Raw genomic sequence first — 14,837 nt, forward strand, 5'->3', positions numbered from 1 at the left:
TTACCAAAATAATCAAAAATGTTCAAGTGACACACATTTGCTCAACACAAGTAGGGCAGCTTTCAGAAAAAAAGCAGATCCAAATTCCATTGTGTATTTAATAAATGGATTTATGCAGGTACATAACCAATCTATGAACTATTTTATCAGTACTTGCAAGATATAAGATACAAATGCTTGTTAGAACATGCAATTTGCATACAAGCAGCCATATCAAAAAATTTGCATGCAAGTAGTCTTATCCATGTAGACCTGCACACTCAAACTTCTCAGTGTTTTTACTTGAATGTACTTGCAGACTACCCATTTATTAACCTGGCTTTACTTACCAGTCCCAGGATCTGCAGGATGCTGAAATGGTACACAAACATGAACCCCGTGGATAAAAGAGCCCACCAGAAATTGCAGAGCGGTTCAGGGGTGTAGATACCTTGAAGAGAAAGGAAAACATTCATGTTCACTGCACTGCTGTGCCCACCACACTCCCAGTGCATAATCCTCTCTCTCCTGCATGGCAGGACATCTGCCTTGAGCTGATAACCTCCTCAATACCATTACAGTAATTAATATCTGAGAGCTTTATTTCTTACCTGAAGCATCCTGATCAGCTTCTTCCCTCCTCTTTGTCCAGCAGTGAGATGTACAATATGTTACCTCACTAAATCTATTTTTCACCATCAATGATTTTTATTTCATTCTTCCTTCTACCACAGAAGTAATAAATGCAATAATGGTGTACAATAAATCTTTTTTAAAATCAGGTTATTTATACTTAAACACCTGCTTCTTGCAGGGATTATGATTTCAGCATGCACAGAACTGACTTAGGCAGCAGCAGGTCCTGCACAGCCTTTATTAGAGCACCGCTTAATTGTCATTTCCTAATTTTATGGTTAACAACTGTTAAAAGGGAACTTGCACCAATAGTGCCAAGGAACAGAAAAGCTGTATCAGGTGCTCAATCCATTAATGACAGGCTGTGCTTTTAAATGAAAGCTGCTGTGGGGATATTTTCAGGTATACACTACAAACAGTTTTCTAATCAGTAGATATCACAGATACTGTAAAATACTTTTTCCCTTCAAATGAAGTAGCAGATATATTATTCCAACCTTTCTCTATTATTCCAACCCTCTCAAAACCAGGCTTTACTGACAAAACACAATGTTCCCTGATCTAGAATGTACCAAGGGAATCAGATTTAATAAAAGTACTCATAGATACAAGACTATCTTGGGAATTAAATATTCAAATTTCATATGGTAAGAACAAAACCAGTTTACAGAGTTCTCTAGACTCTTACTAGCAGACATGAAAATTGCACTGTAAGATATGTGGGAAAATATTATTTTCCTTATGACTTTAATAACAGTCTCAGAACACGAAAGAAAGATGCACAATGTCACGCTGTTTGGCTGCTGTAAGAGTTTCAGAGGATTATAAAAATACACTGGCAATTTTTATCTGCCTTTATCTGCTCTCTGATCCATTAGATATTATTAAATACTGGAACATGTATTCAGTACTCAAAGGACAGCTTAGAGCACAGAGTGCAATATTGATACTGGCCTTGGCTGGCCAGCACACTCAGTAATTACCAGGAAGCAATGAAACCCTTCAGCAGGCACTGCACCAGGCTACTGGGAACTTAAATAACTCCACATGCAGAGCAGCTGCCACAGCACCCACCAGACCACAGCTGCTAGGAAATCTTCATTTATCTCCATCATATTTATATTAATGGAGATATATTATAATTATTATAATAATATATATTTTATATCACATATAATATACATTATAATTACATTATACAAAATACATTATACACTATTTTATATAATATAAAATATTATATATATTATATATATATTATATATATATCTCCATAATATTTATCTCCATCACCCTGTGGAGACAAATACAAGTAACTGCTGTGACCACATCACTGTTTAATGCTGCATCCCAGCTCAAGTTTAAGGTCTCTAGAGCAATGCTTCCTCAAGCTCTGTGGCCCTTTCAAAATTATTTGCTGTATAGTTTCCTTCCATAATTTGTACCCATCATGCCAGTTCAAATTGATTTTGCAGTGGCTACCTGAAATAAGTTCAATTAAATAGCATTTGGTGAGTGCTACATATTCAAAACCACCTACAAGCTGTTGTCTAAAACTGCACATCTACTCCCAAGAACACTTGGGGAGCCCATGACACATTTGGGCACAGGAGCTGCTTGGAATGCACAGGGCAGCTTGGAAGGCTCAGACAGTGGGAAGGTGAAGGCCAGAAGTGCCTGAACAGCAAGTAAAACCAAAGGGAAAAGAGAAGTCTACAGGAATCACTTTGAGTTCTGCAGGTAAAAAGGGAAAAAATTCCCAACAGTAATTCTTGGGATGCACTTGGGAAGTGTGAGCTGAGCTGGCATCCTATTGAGGAAACAGTACAGAAGTCCTGACTTAGACAGCAATGATATTCATTAAACTCCATGGCCTGAAAACATCAGACAGGTGACACCACCCTGAATATGGTTTTTCATTACAGAGAGAAGAGGAGCAGGAGGAATGAGCCTTGGTGTCAGAGTGCAGGAGATCATGGCTCTATTTCTGGCTGCACCAACTTTAGGTGACCTGGTCAAGCTTTACAGAAACTCTTTGTACTCCCTCCTCTGCTGTAAGGAAAACACTGCTTGACTTGCAAAATTTATTTATATTGTCCTTGCAGTTTTAGGTGCATGTTTAACCTAGATACAAAACACAACATGAAATTTAAATAAGGTATCAAAGCAGCTCCTGGGAACTGGCTGAGCAGTGCTGAACCAAATTAGGTTTCTGTTGGCAGTTGCCTGTGTTATTTCAAAAGTATTTGACAAAGCCTGGTGAGTCTAAAGGCGTGAGCGCCCAGGAAAGCCAAAATACAGACACCTCCACATCCGGGTGACTTACAGGGCAGGTAGGGTATAAATGCCAATACAGACAAGTGACCCCAGCTATAAAATGAGACTGGAGGGAGACAGCAGTCATTAGAAGACTAAGGAAATTGCACAAGATGACAACACAGATCCATGGCACAATTTGGCTTTGAACTCAGGCTTCTCATGTCCAGCTTCAGTCTAATCAGGGAATGGGATTTCAGAGGTCCCTTAGCAGAGCTGTTCAGGTTCCCCCAGCAAGGAATTTCCCTCTGCTACATCCTTGCTCTGTTGCAAAATTTAAAAAAAATACATCAGAAACTTTTGCTCTCGACAGATTTTTGGTCTTGCTTCCTACTAAAAATATCCCTCCTTATTAGACTTTGGAATCCTGAAAATAATGGTGTGATTTTCAGCAGTGGCACTATTTGGACATCAAAGGACAAAAAGGAATCACTGACCTCCACACAAAAACATTTTGGAGCACTCTAGATTCCACAGTGTGCTTTGGGAAACTAATTTTGAATTCGTACCTGGGATATTTTCTGTACATTTCTCATTATATAAATACCCACTATAGATTTTATTACTGTACAGCCCTGCTATTCAATGGATTGCTGTTTAATGGAGCAGTGTGGTCTGTTTTCCATAGTACAGTCTGTTAAAAGAAAAACACAAACAGGAAAATTGAGAGCCAGCTGAGTGGCTGTTTGAAGGGCCTCTGTTGGCTTTGGCAAGAGCTTCTTGCTGCTTGCATAGGAAATCAATTTCAGTGGGTGGGAGCAGAGAGTTTCACTCTGTTTATGAAGGATCATGGGCAGTTCTCATACATGAAGCACTTACAGAAATGTAGTCCAAGTGCCAGTCTGGCACTGATCTCATTCTCAAAACCACTCACTCCCCAGACAGCTGAGACCATTCCCAGCTGGGGCCATCCAGGTAGGCTGCATGTCTGCTCCTGTGTTGAAATTTAAATCAGTTTAAATCACACTTCATTACTTCAGTAGCATTGATATGAAGGATTCCATATAGACTGAACAAAGTTTTGGGTTCTTCATCTGCTTCTGAACAAGACTTTGTTGACATTGAATATGCCAAATTGATCATTTTGCCATCTAGGAAATGGAAGCATGGCTTTAAAAAACTAAAGATCAACAAAGAGATGGCATTTTTACACTGTTCCCTCCCCACAATGTGCTTGTTCAAATGTTCTTATGAACTATTATTTTCATTTAAAATTCTCAATACCCAGGCTTCTGAAAATTTGAACCCAACTTAATAGAAAGCAATACTCCTTTTGTGTTTCTGTGAAAACATAATGCAGGAGAAAATTACTCCTCTGTTTGAATTAGAGAATTAGAATCTAAATATAGTACCAATTTTTAATTTAGTAGGGTTTAAAATAATCTCTTTAATGTCTTGCTTTCATTCCCACTACATTTGATAGAGCTTTATGAGTTTTCCAGTGCTGCACACTCTCTTTCAGTTGTCTTACAATTATAAGTAGACCTGCTTAATCCAAAACCCAGATCAACTATTATAATTCTTTCATTTTCAAGCTTACAAAAATGTGTGGGCAAATTTATTTTCCTTTTATCAGAGGGTTAATTCCAGTTGAGTGGCCTATTGAGCTAGCCTAGAGATAAAGCTTCCTTTCCAGGGGAAAACAGGAAAAAAAATGTTTTCAAGAGGTTGATCCTGAAATCCATGTTTCCCCTACAGCTGTTCTGACTCCATGTGTGGGTTTCAAACTAGTGCCTTATGCCAGGAGGTTTCTGTTTCCCCTCAGTGCCAGCTACTCTCATCAGAACCAGCTCAGACAGAGCTCTTACAGTACCTGCTTCTCTCAGGAATCATTTTTTATATTCCATAGAGCAGCAGCAGTAACTCTTTCTCTACCTTCATATAGTAGCAGTTCTTCCAGATACTGGCACCTGCCCTTATAAATTTCTCCATCTCCTGGAGAGATATTTCATTTTTCAAACTAACTGTAACTGCCCAGCACATAAAGCTCAGAGGGTCTCAGGACAGGGACACATCTCCTCCTCTTCCTCTTCATCTCTCTTAAATCATCAAACAAGATTATTCTCAAATATTCAAGCTACAGGAGAGGCTGCAGCCAGAGTAACAGCACACAAGGTGCCATGGCACAAGCACAGCTCAACAGCAAACCACACATTTATGTCTAATACAGGGCATTCAGCAGGTAGAGAAATCTGCAATAGAACATGGAATTGCAGAAGCAGAGTAGGGAAATAACATGCAAGAGTCTATAGGCATCTAAGTAATTCAGTTTCAGCAAAAGAGCTGTATCACACATTATCAAGTATTTCAATAAAGATCAAGATGGACTAGATTTATGACAGCCTTAGTATATCAAAATATGAAGTGATATTTCTCCTGGATTACTACTAAAGGTATATAATAAAGACTGCTTGATAACTCCTTTAGAAAGCTAAGGAAAGAATTAGCTAAAGGCAGGGAAGTGCCACAAAGTGGGAAAGTGGCTGACAGAGGGTGCAACAGCTAAAAAAAGGTCTTTAAATATGGTCCTAACAGTCAATGGAAAACATAACTTGAGTGTTTTAATTGCACTTTCTTAATTTACAACCAAAGGAAAAATGATCCTTTCCTGTGTACTTGGTATCTGTGTGCTGCATCTGCCAAGCCCAGGCCGTGCTGAGGTCAGGAGCGCTCCCTGCTCTGAGGGAGCTGCCGAGCACAGCAGGGACATCCTCCGTGAGAAGGGAGAAAAGGAAAATAAAATCAACAGCTTCAACTGACTGTGTGACAATGCCACAGAGCTTCTCTTCTGGTGCCACCTTTGAGAACAGATCAACAAAGAAAAGGGCTTTGGGACTTCAGTCAGACACCGGCTCTTCTCTGCTTATATACACCACCTGCCTGAGAAGAAAATTCTGCTTCTATTGCCAGCACACAACTCATTTATTTAGCGCCAAATCAGCCCTTCAGACACACGGGGGCAGCGCACAGGGCTGCCAGGCCCTCACAAGGCCATCACGGCCCGGCCGGGCCCGGCTCGGCTCACCGAGGGCATTTCCTGCGGTCCGCACCGGGAGCTCCCTCGCGGCGCCGGGCACAGCGCCGCCTGCCGGCCGTGCTGCGCAGCGCAGCCCCCGACACCAGCGCCGGGCCCGCCCGCGGCTGAGGGACTGACCGGCAGGACAGACCGGCCCTGCAGGACAGACCGGCCCTGCAGGACAGACCGGCCCACAGCTGCAGGACAGACCGGCCCCCAGCTGCAGGACAGACCTGCAGGACAGACCGGCCCCCAGCTGCAGGACAGACCTGCAGGACAGACCGGCCCCCAGCTGCAGGACAGACCCCCTGCCCGACAGACTCTCAGCATCACTCCCTGCAGCCACAGAATCCCAAACACCTCAACAGCAACAGCCTCTTCTACCTACTGGAGTTTACTAACTCAAATAAATAACACTGGGGATATCAAAACACAGGGCAGATTATCTCCTGAGCTATAGGGAGCTGCTACAAATTCACTCTTATTTCAGTCTGCTGTGGAATAATGTAATTTATGATACCAATTGATCACTGCACTAAGGAAATAACAATTCTGCCTTGATTAACTTTCAATATGATTTGATGTTCTGAAATAAGTTTAACACCTGACCTTGTCAAATCCATTGCAGAATCTAACCAAACAAGTTGAAAACAGTCAAAAACAAGAGCCATCATCATCAGTCTCTAAACCTGAAGTAGTGCAAGCTAGATTTCTTTTTGTTATCTTAAGAATACCCAGTTTAAGAACTTAGATGTTCTGACCCCACTGAAGGTCTCTCACTTTTTAAGGACAAGAGAAAACAGTGACCTGCCAGGTCTGGTTTAACTCCTCCAGCAGTTTCTGGAATGCTGTGCCCTGCTCAGATGCATGCTGCAATTTTGGGAGGCAGGTGACACAAGGTGAGATTCATCCAGTAAAATACAAGTGCCAACTGCAGATACACTTTATGTAAGAACTGACTTGGGGTAGGAATCTTGTGTGCTGGCTTGTTACATCCACACTACATCTACTTTGCATGAGAGCCTCTTAGTGCTGCCAAGAAAGATGAGCCATGGTGTAAAAGCATTTAATTTGTCTAGCCTGGCATGCATGGTATGTATACATGCATATATGCACTTAGGAAGAAAATATATTAAGAAAGGGAAGTATAGAAATTTATATTCCCTCAGTACAGAGAGGAGTGAGAGGGAAGAGGAGTTTTTAATCCCCAAAAGGGATCCACGTCCTTGAGCTCCAGTGAGTTCCCTGTGCAACACTGAATGCTGAGCTCCAGACTCCTCTCTCATCCATGTGCTGCTGAGTGTGGCAAAGCCCCCTCTTACAGGGTCAGGAAGGACATGAAGGTTGCAGTGCAGCATGACCAGTCTGCACCACTGTAATAAGTAGCAGGGAAAGACAGAAAATAAATTACTACAGCCCTTGCTTACTGTCACCAGTTTCCTTTCAAAGAGGAAACACTTCAGCAGGCAGCTGGATGTGTGTGCATGGCTGGTGCAATACCTGATTAGAGTATTGCAAGCAAACTTGAGGGTGCAGTTCTCTACAGCCTGAGCCTGAAATCCACTCTGCTTCAGGCGTTCTGCTCACCCTATCTTTGAGAAACATTTGGATCCTATCAAGGTCACCAATAATTTAGTCAGATTCTCAATAAAACTGAAGTAGTATATTTTTCCAAATACAATCCTTTCCTTTTTATTTTTTTCCATTTTCCACCCTTCGATTACTTCTCTCAATCATAATCTACAGATTCACTGATGGAAATTTCTATTTACAATACTGAAATCAAGCTTCATGCTGATCAATGTCAGTGATGAAAAAGCAATTTTCACAAGACACAGAACTCGTGACAAAGGCCTGTGTGACTACTCAGAAGGTACTTAAACAGAGGTGCTAGTGAAATTACAGAATTAACATTAACAAATATTTTAGGCTACATAATTTTTCCACCAAAAATGATCCATTATGTCACCTGTGGCAGAAGTTCATGGGTGTTTTGTTAATTACAGCCAGTCAGGTGATGAGGAGCCAAGTGGATAAGAAATGGAGCAGTTATTCGTTAAACAGCCCCGAGCAATCTCAATTGACAGGTTCAGCCAACAAAGTTCTTTCAGCAATTCCACTGCCATCACGTGAACGTTAGATGGCAGCAAATACCTGTACATAAACACAGGGCAGGGGTTCAGAATACTGAGCCGGGGTGACAAGTGTCCAACATCAAACCCTTCACACTGCAAATCCAGTTCTTGTCAGTCCCAGGTCCTGAAGAACCCTGAGAACCTCTACTTCACAACAAGCAAAAAGCTAAACCACCAAAAGTGTTCTCAAAAGAACACATCAAGCATCATCCAAGGCCAAGCCTTTTTAAAGCAAAGGACTCTCTTAGAGTGATCTCAGATGGGAACTCCAAGGCCACCAAGTGATTTATTGACATCACAAGAGCTTTGTCATTACCTACAGCTCACTCCATGGCTGCTGACGTTTTCTGCCCTGTGCTCCTCACCCTCCTCCTGCAAAGGTTATGAGTTTGTGTAACTCCTACAACTGCCCTGTACTTTGGCATTATTTGCCAGAATTTTAGCCTGTCAAGGGTGGATTAAAATTAAAACATGGATGGTATATTTCCCTGATTAAAAAAAAAGAAAGAGTCATCTATTTAAGTACAAGACCTCACTTTTCCTTTGAATATTTTTTTTTTTATTTCACTCAGCAGGTCACAGTGCAATCAGGTCACTGCAACACAAAGGTTACAGTGAAAGAGGGTGAAGGATTGTAAGTGACCACTGGTATAAAACACAATGGATTCAGCAGGAAGGAAGAGCCTGACTGCATCCCATTGCTTGACATCACATCCTCAGGGCTTTCATTAAAGGCTACTGAACATGTGGACACAAATGATCATATTTTATTTCCTGGAAGGAACAATCCAGCTCTGGTAGAAAATGCAGCTAGAGGCATGTCAGCACTAGAGGGGGGCAGAGCACCACACCAGCTGAATGTACAGTGCATGCCCTTGGAGGATCCAGAACTGGAAAAATCACTGGCCAGGGAACAATCTAGGATTCCCAGACTTACTGAGCTGTTATGGCATAAGTGAATGCAAGACAGTAATATTGTTAGAAGAGATAAGCAATCTAGTTCATTTCAGTGATACATGTCACTACATTCCACTGGAGTTTCAGAATTTCTGGGATTTATCTAACTAGACAACTAATTTTTTTTAGTTTATTTTGAGTTCAGTAATTCTCAAGAGACATCCAAGAAGGTAAACATCTTACAAATACATCCCACCAACAACTGAGAATATTGCAAGATGGCAGAGATGCTGTTCAAGAAGACAATGCACATTGTACAAATACATTCTAAATACTCCTTCAGGCAAAAGAAAAGACCATTTTTAAAATTTTTTGTTTAGTGCCTGACACAACCCATTACCTGGGTTAAAACTCCAACATTAGAACACTAGAACATCAGGAACTATAAATTAAAAACAGAGAAAATTGGTTTAAAAAGTGTAAGAATAAAACTGTTGTTATGCAGTAAGAGCAGTGTTTTCATTCCACAGGACCAGTTCAATCCAAGGGGAGTAAATGCCTACCTACCTCCTTTGTGCAGCAGATAGATGGGCACAACATAGAGCATCACATGCTGGATGTAATAAATCTCTGTTTCAAATGGAAGCTGTGGGATAAGGAAAATACTTTTAAGTATTTTTCATCATTAACAACAAAGTTCCAAAGAACAATTCTCTTTCCAACCCATGACAATGCTTTCAGTTCAATTATTTTATCACCTATGTATAATAACAAACATTAATGGTCAGTGCCATGAAAGTGCAGCTAACTGTGCCCATTCCATCCCCCTTAACACAAACACAGCACTTCCAGTAGGTAATTCCCAAAATTAGCCAGAAGCACAACAAAGGAGGAGTAACATAAGGTTGCTCTTTCCCTTTCTTTGCTAGCATGAATTACCAATAACAATGCAAACCATCTAAATAATTAAATCAGAAATTATGCACACCCCCCCACAGCATAGAAGTCTTTTTAGAAAGAAAAGATACTTGCCACCTTGTGAGAGAATTCCATAAATGAGATCTTTTATATATAAAAGTATATATATATATATAAGTAATGTAAGAGGAGGCCTGTGCAAAAAAAATCAAAAGACCACCTGCATGCATATACAGAACTGCTAAGCTTGACCAAATATAAATTAAAATATAAAGTGACCAGTCATTTATTGGTTTTAAAGACAAGCTGCAAATTATGTTTAAGAAAGTTACCAGTTAATAGTGAATCAGGTATTTCTCACCTGCTGCCAACTTTTGGGAAATTACAATTAGTAATTTGTGTGTTTATTTGAATTAGTGTAACTTCTCTTCTAAGAAGTCAGACACCTAAAATAATACTAAAAATAAATTGAACCATATCTCAGTGTTTGAGCCTCCTAATCCAGACCCAACTATTTCTAGCTCTTTATCACTTAGAAAAAGGGATGCACTGTATTTGAAAGTTACTCCCATCTGTAAGTACCTTAGCCTATATCTATGTATTACACTAAAGCAGCACATTTAAAACTGAACAGAACTGAACTGTAGTAGAAAACACTCAAAACCTCAGAATTCAGCTTTTTACTGCATCTGACTTACAGAGCTGAACAGCCACATTGTTGTGTTATTTTTCTGAATTGAAAATTGGACAATAGCTCAAGTATGAAATCTCATGGGAATAATGAAAAACCTTGGTTCAAATGCAGACTCATTCTGTCATTTTCCAGCCAGAAGAATTCAGACACAGGACCTACCACTGTGGCTTGTGTGTTGGGAAGCAGGGAGTGGGGAGAAAAGCCTTCCTTTTCTGTGACTCTTCTGAGCCACTGAAGTCACAGCCTTGAAACTGAAACATTACAGAAATTTCTACATCAACAGAAGAGAGGTTGAAAGAGAGTTTGATTTTCTTGCTAACCAGTAGTCAAACAGTTGGTAAATAACACAGTGATCTTTTAAATTCAACTACAGTTCTTGTATCCTATTTTGAATGTAGAAGATTCTATAACAACAACTGGATTTTGCTAGTCCTGGCATTCACCCACTGGACACTGTTTGTGTCCTGATGGCACCCTCCAAGGTGCTCAGCCAGCTCCTGCAGGGACTAAGCTGAACCAGCCCTCCCATACAATCTGTTGGGTTATTTCATTCCAAGTATTCTGTACCAAAACAAACACAATCAAGGTAACTATGCAAAAGCAAGAACTTAATGAAAATGGTGAGGTTTCCTAAATCTGAACCTTTCCTACTGTCCTTCATTGAACAAGACCGAGAGCAAAGTGAGGGAATTAAAATTGTTTGAGATGGGGCTAAAGCAGAAATCCTAACTGGAGAAAAAACTGTACCTCTCCTACTTCAGAAACAATTGCTGCTGATATAAACACCACAACATGAGGCACTCACTCCTGCCAAGGAGCATTCTCCATTTATCTGTGGTGTCAAAAGGGCTTCCACAGCCATGGAGTTGTGAGGATCTGTTACACAAACACTGTGCTGGGACACTCCTGAGAACAGAGTAACAGTTGTTATGCTGCAGTAGTGCTGACAGTATTTTTTTGTGTGTAAAACAAAACATCTTTTTCCCACTGTAAAAGACGGCTTGTTCTGAAGCCTGGCTGATTCTGCAAGTGCATTTCCTGCTGTAGAGCTGCAGAGCTGCTGTACAACCAAGCACTCAAGTTGTACAGCCAGGCTACAACAAACACAAAAAGCAAGCTGCACTGAGCAACTAACTCACCTGCATCTTGTGCCTTGTCTATAAACAGTTTTATCAATAAAAGCATAAGCACCTCTCACATGTGAGGAGAAACTGGAAATGAAGACAAGGCACAAGGGATCGCCCATCAATCAAGGATTTCCAGAATCTCTTTGTGAAAACAAGTAAGACTTCATGTTCTAACTTAAACCAGCTACTGTCCAAAGAGCACAATGAGATCTTTCCATGCACTGAATTCAGCTTTAGAAAAATCTCTTCAAGGCAGCAGTAGAGTGGAGCCCAGAAGTCAGATATTTTGAGTTCACCCCAAGAGAGTATGGACATAAAGATTTAGATTAAACATTCAGACACAGCAGTTGGTTTTCAGTAGGCTCACAGGTTGACACTTTGCTCTGGTTTCTGACAATAGCACTCCACTCTCTGTTAATTATTTATACCCTGGCTCAAGCACTGCACTGTGCAAGAGCACCTCCTCCATCATTCTCTACAAAGACTGCAGAGTGTGGCAGAAAAGGAATAGAAGGGACTCAACTCTCAGATTCTGGTCTTTCCTGTAGGACACCCAGAACAGCTTAAAAAACACCAAACTGTACTGTACCAGCCACCTTCTTAGACATTATCAGTAAATGACACACTCATACCATTTTAATGCACATAGCATGAACATGTGCCCAAATATGCACAAACTTTGGCTTTATCACCTACCAGCCACCATCTCTCAACAGCCCCCACTGCTCCTGTTGCTTTCCCTGTGCCAATCAGATTAAGCCAGTTTAGAGATGACAATGTGCTACCAAACCTATTCCATTCTGCTGTGCAGGCACAGCCATTACAGGCCAACTATTGAGTGCAGTGAATTATTTCTCTAACAATCAGCAGCAATACAGCAGCCAATGATTGGAGCATACACAGAATGTACTCAAAGTCCTGCTCAGAGTATGATTCTACTCCTAACACAGGTTTAGAATGTGGATCTCTCAGGCCAAATAGTTCTAATAATAGAACACAGCAGCTTCTGGAAACATTAAAAGCGCACCATCTCAGCCATGTGAGCTGATACCCATGTATCCAACATTTTTGGGACATGTCCTGTTTTTTACTTTATCTATATGAACATTTTCAGGACATCAGCTTGCAAAAAATCCCCACTCTTAAACCAGTGGAAAGACCTTTCTTTAACATTTGATTAATGCAACATGAAAGCTCCAGCAGACCCAGTTACTGTCCAAACAGTCTGAATCTTTGTGGCAGTCAAGTGAATTTACATGCACAGTGAGGTTATCAGGACCTACACTGTGTGCCATAGAATATAAATACAGAGTAAAAAGAAATCTTTCTACTCCTGTGTATCCTCTTAAACCTTGCTGGATCCCTTTTGGGAGCTTAACAAGCCAATTCCCTCAGCATCTTCTTCTCCTTTATTTCTGAAGGGATAAGAAGAACTCACAAAAGCACTGACTGGACAAGAAACAGTTTTAGCTTTTTATCCAATGTCTATCCCAAAGCACAGAGTTTAATTTCATCAGCACATGGCAAATAATGTAGCAAATAACTGCAATGTTTGGGTGCCAAACAAATACAAGTGGATGCATCTGTTGCTTAAGTCTGTTAACTGTTGGCACCTCAACCTCACGCCAAGGCAGGAGAATGTTTTCTTGGAAAGAACAGAATAAACTGACCTCATCTTTCAGACTACATTTTTTGAACACCATCCCAGGTGCCTGTTATAGTGCAACAAGATTTTTAACTGCATTGTTTAGCATAGTCTGACTGAAAGATTAAAATAAAAGAAGGTAGAAACTTCCTACTGTAGTTTCAGTGAATATGTCAAATCTCCATTTTCACTGGCAATACACTACTATTTTAAAAGAATTTTGAAATTACTGAGGTTCTAAAAAAACAACAAAAAAAAATTAAGAGATACATTACAAGAAAATTGAAACCATGAAATTATGCCAGAAGCTTCCACTTCAGGATAACTTAACAGTGAAGCATATTTCCAAAAAGACATTTGCATTTCATTAAGTAATGTAATTGCTAGCAAAAACACATGACCCTAACAGTCTCTGCCACAAAATGTAAGAGGTGTTCTGGAAATTACTTTGAACAAATTAACACAGCCCAAATCCTGATACCCACTAAAACATCCATCATCTGCTGAAGCAATGATTGTCTCTCATTCTGAATGACTGAATCAAAAGTTTTCCACGTAGATATTAAACAACCAGAGCAGCCAGCTTAGAAAAAAAATGAGGTTTTTTATTTTTTTAATTCCTACTAGGTTTCAGGAGACATTTCCTGTTTCAGGACAATGTTGGTGTTAAAACCACAGTGAGAGCTGTGGAGCAGAATGTGTGTCTGCCATGAGAGAGTCTGATCAAGGCAGTGCTGTACAACATCACCCACATATCCTGTGCCAGAAGAAACATGGAAAAGTGGAAAGCCTGGCAAGCAGCTGTCAGGCCAAAAATATCTGAAGTTGTAATTATTCCAAAAATATTAACTTTTGGACAGTATCTTTTGGCTACTCTGTTTCAAATTACAGGAACAATTTTATAAGTAGTCTGTATCTTTCTTGTTTAATCACCACTGCCCTAATATAAATGAGATCTTTGATAATGGCAGAGAAAATACAAGCTGATAATTTATTAAATACTTCAACATTTTTTCTTTCAAAGGTTACCCAGACCAATTTTGTCATGCCTAAGATTATATATACTTAAAAACTAGATAGCTTTAAATATAAAATAAGAGTTTTCCTTATCAGGAAAAGAACATTTGTTTTATTAATTTGTTGCCTCTTCAATGGTATCATGTTTTAATAAAATGTAATTTCAAACTGCACATAAGCATAAGTTTATACTCCATCTTATTTAGACAGTCAAGACTTGCAAGTGGAAATCAACCAACAATATCTGAAATGGAGACTGAAGCCCACAACCATTTTGTTAATAATATTAGTTCACCCTTTATTATGGATGTAGTTTGCTTAAATATAAAGTACTCATATCTGTCTTAAAACAGACATTAAAATAGCTGCAACAACAGATTTTTGCAGATAAATCATATGAAAAAATTAAAAGTATCTAGTCATACATACATATACACCCCCTCTTGTATGCATGGAG

General features: G+C 39.9%; 1 protein-coding gene across 1 annotated transcript in view; it reads right to left on the reverse strand.

Annotated features, from left to right (window-relative positions):
- The window catches only part of TMEM164 (transmembrane protein 164), a 35,387-nt gene that overhangs the window by 5,502 nt on the left and 15,048 nt on the right, over positions 1–14,837 (reverse strand). Inside the window, exons 5-6 of the mRNA XM_063170548.1 lie at positions 9,547–9,625; positions 330–430 (exon numbers count right to left, since the gene is read on the reverse strand). Of these exons, the coding sequence (XP_063026618.1) occupies positions 330–430; positions 9,547–9,625 (180 nt within the window). The remainder of the gene's footprint in view (positions 1–329; positions 431–9,546; positions 9,626–14,837) is intronic.

This window comes from Melospiza melodia, chromosome 16, assembly GCF_035770615.1.
Source record: "Melospiza melodia melodia isolate bMelMel2 chromosome 16, bMelMel2.pri, whole genome shotgun sequence".
Lineage (NCBI taxonomy): Eukaryota > Metazoa > Chordata > Aves > Passeriformes > Passerellidae > Melospiza > Melospiza melodia.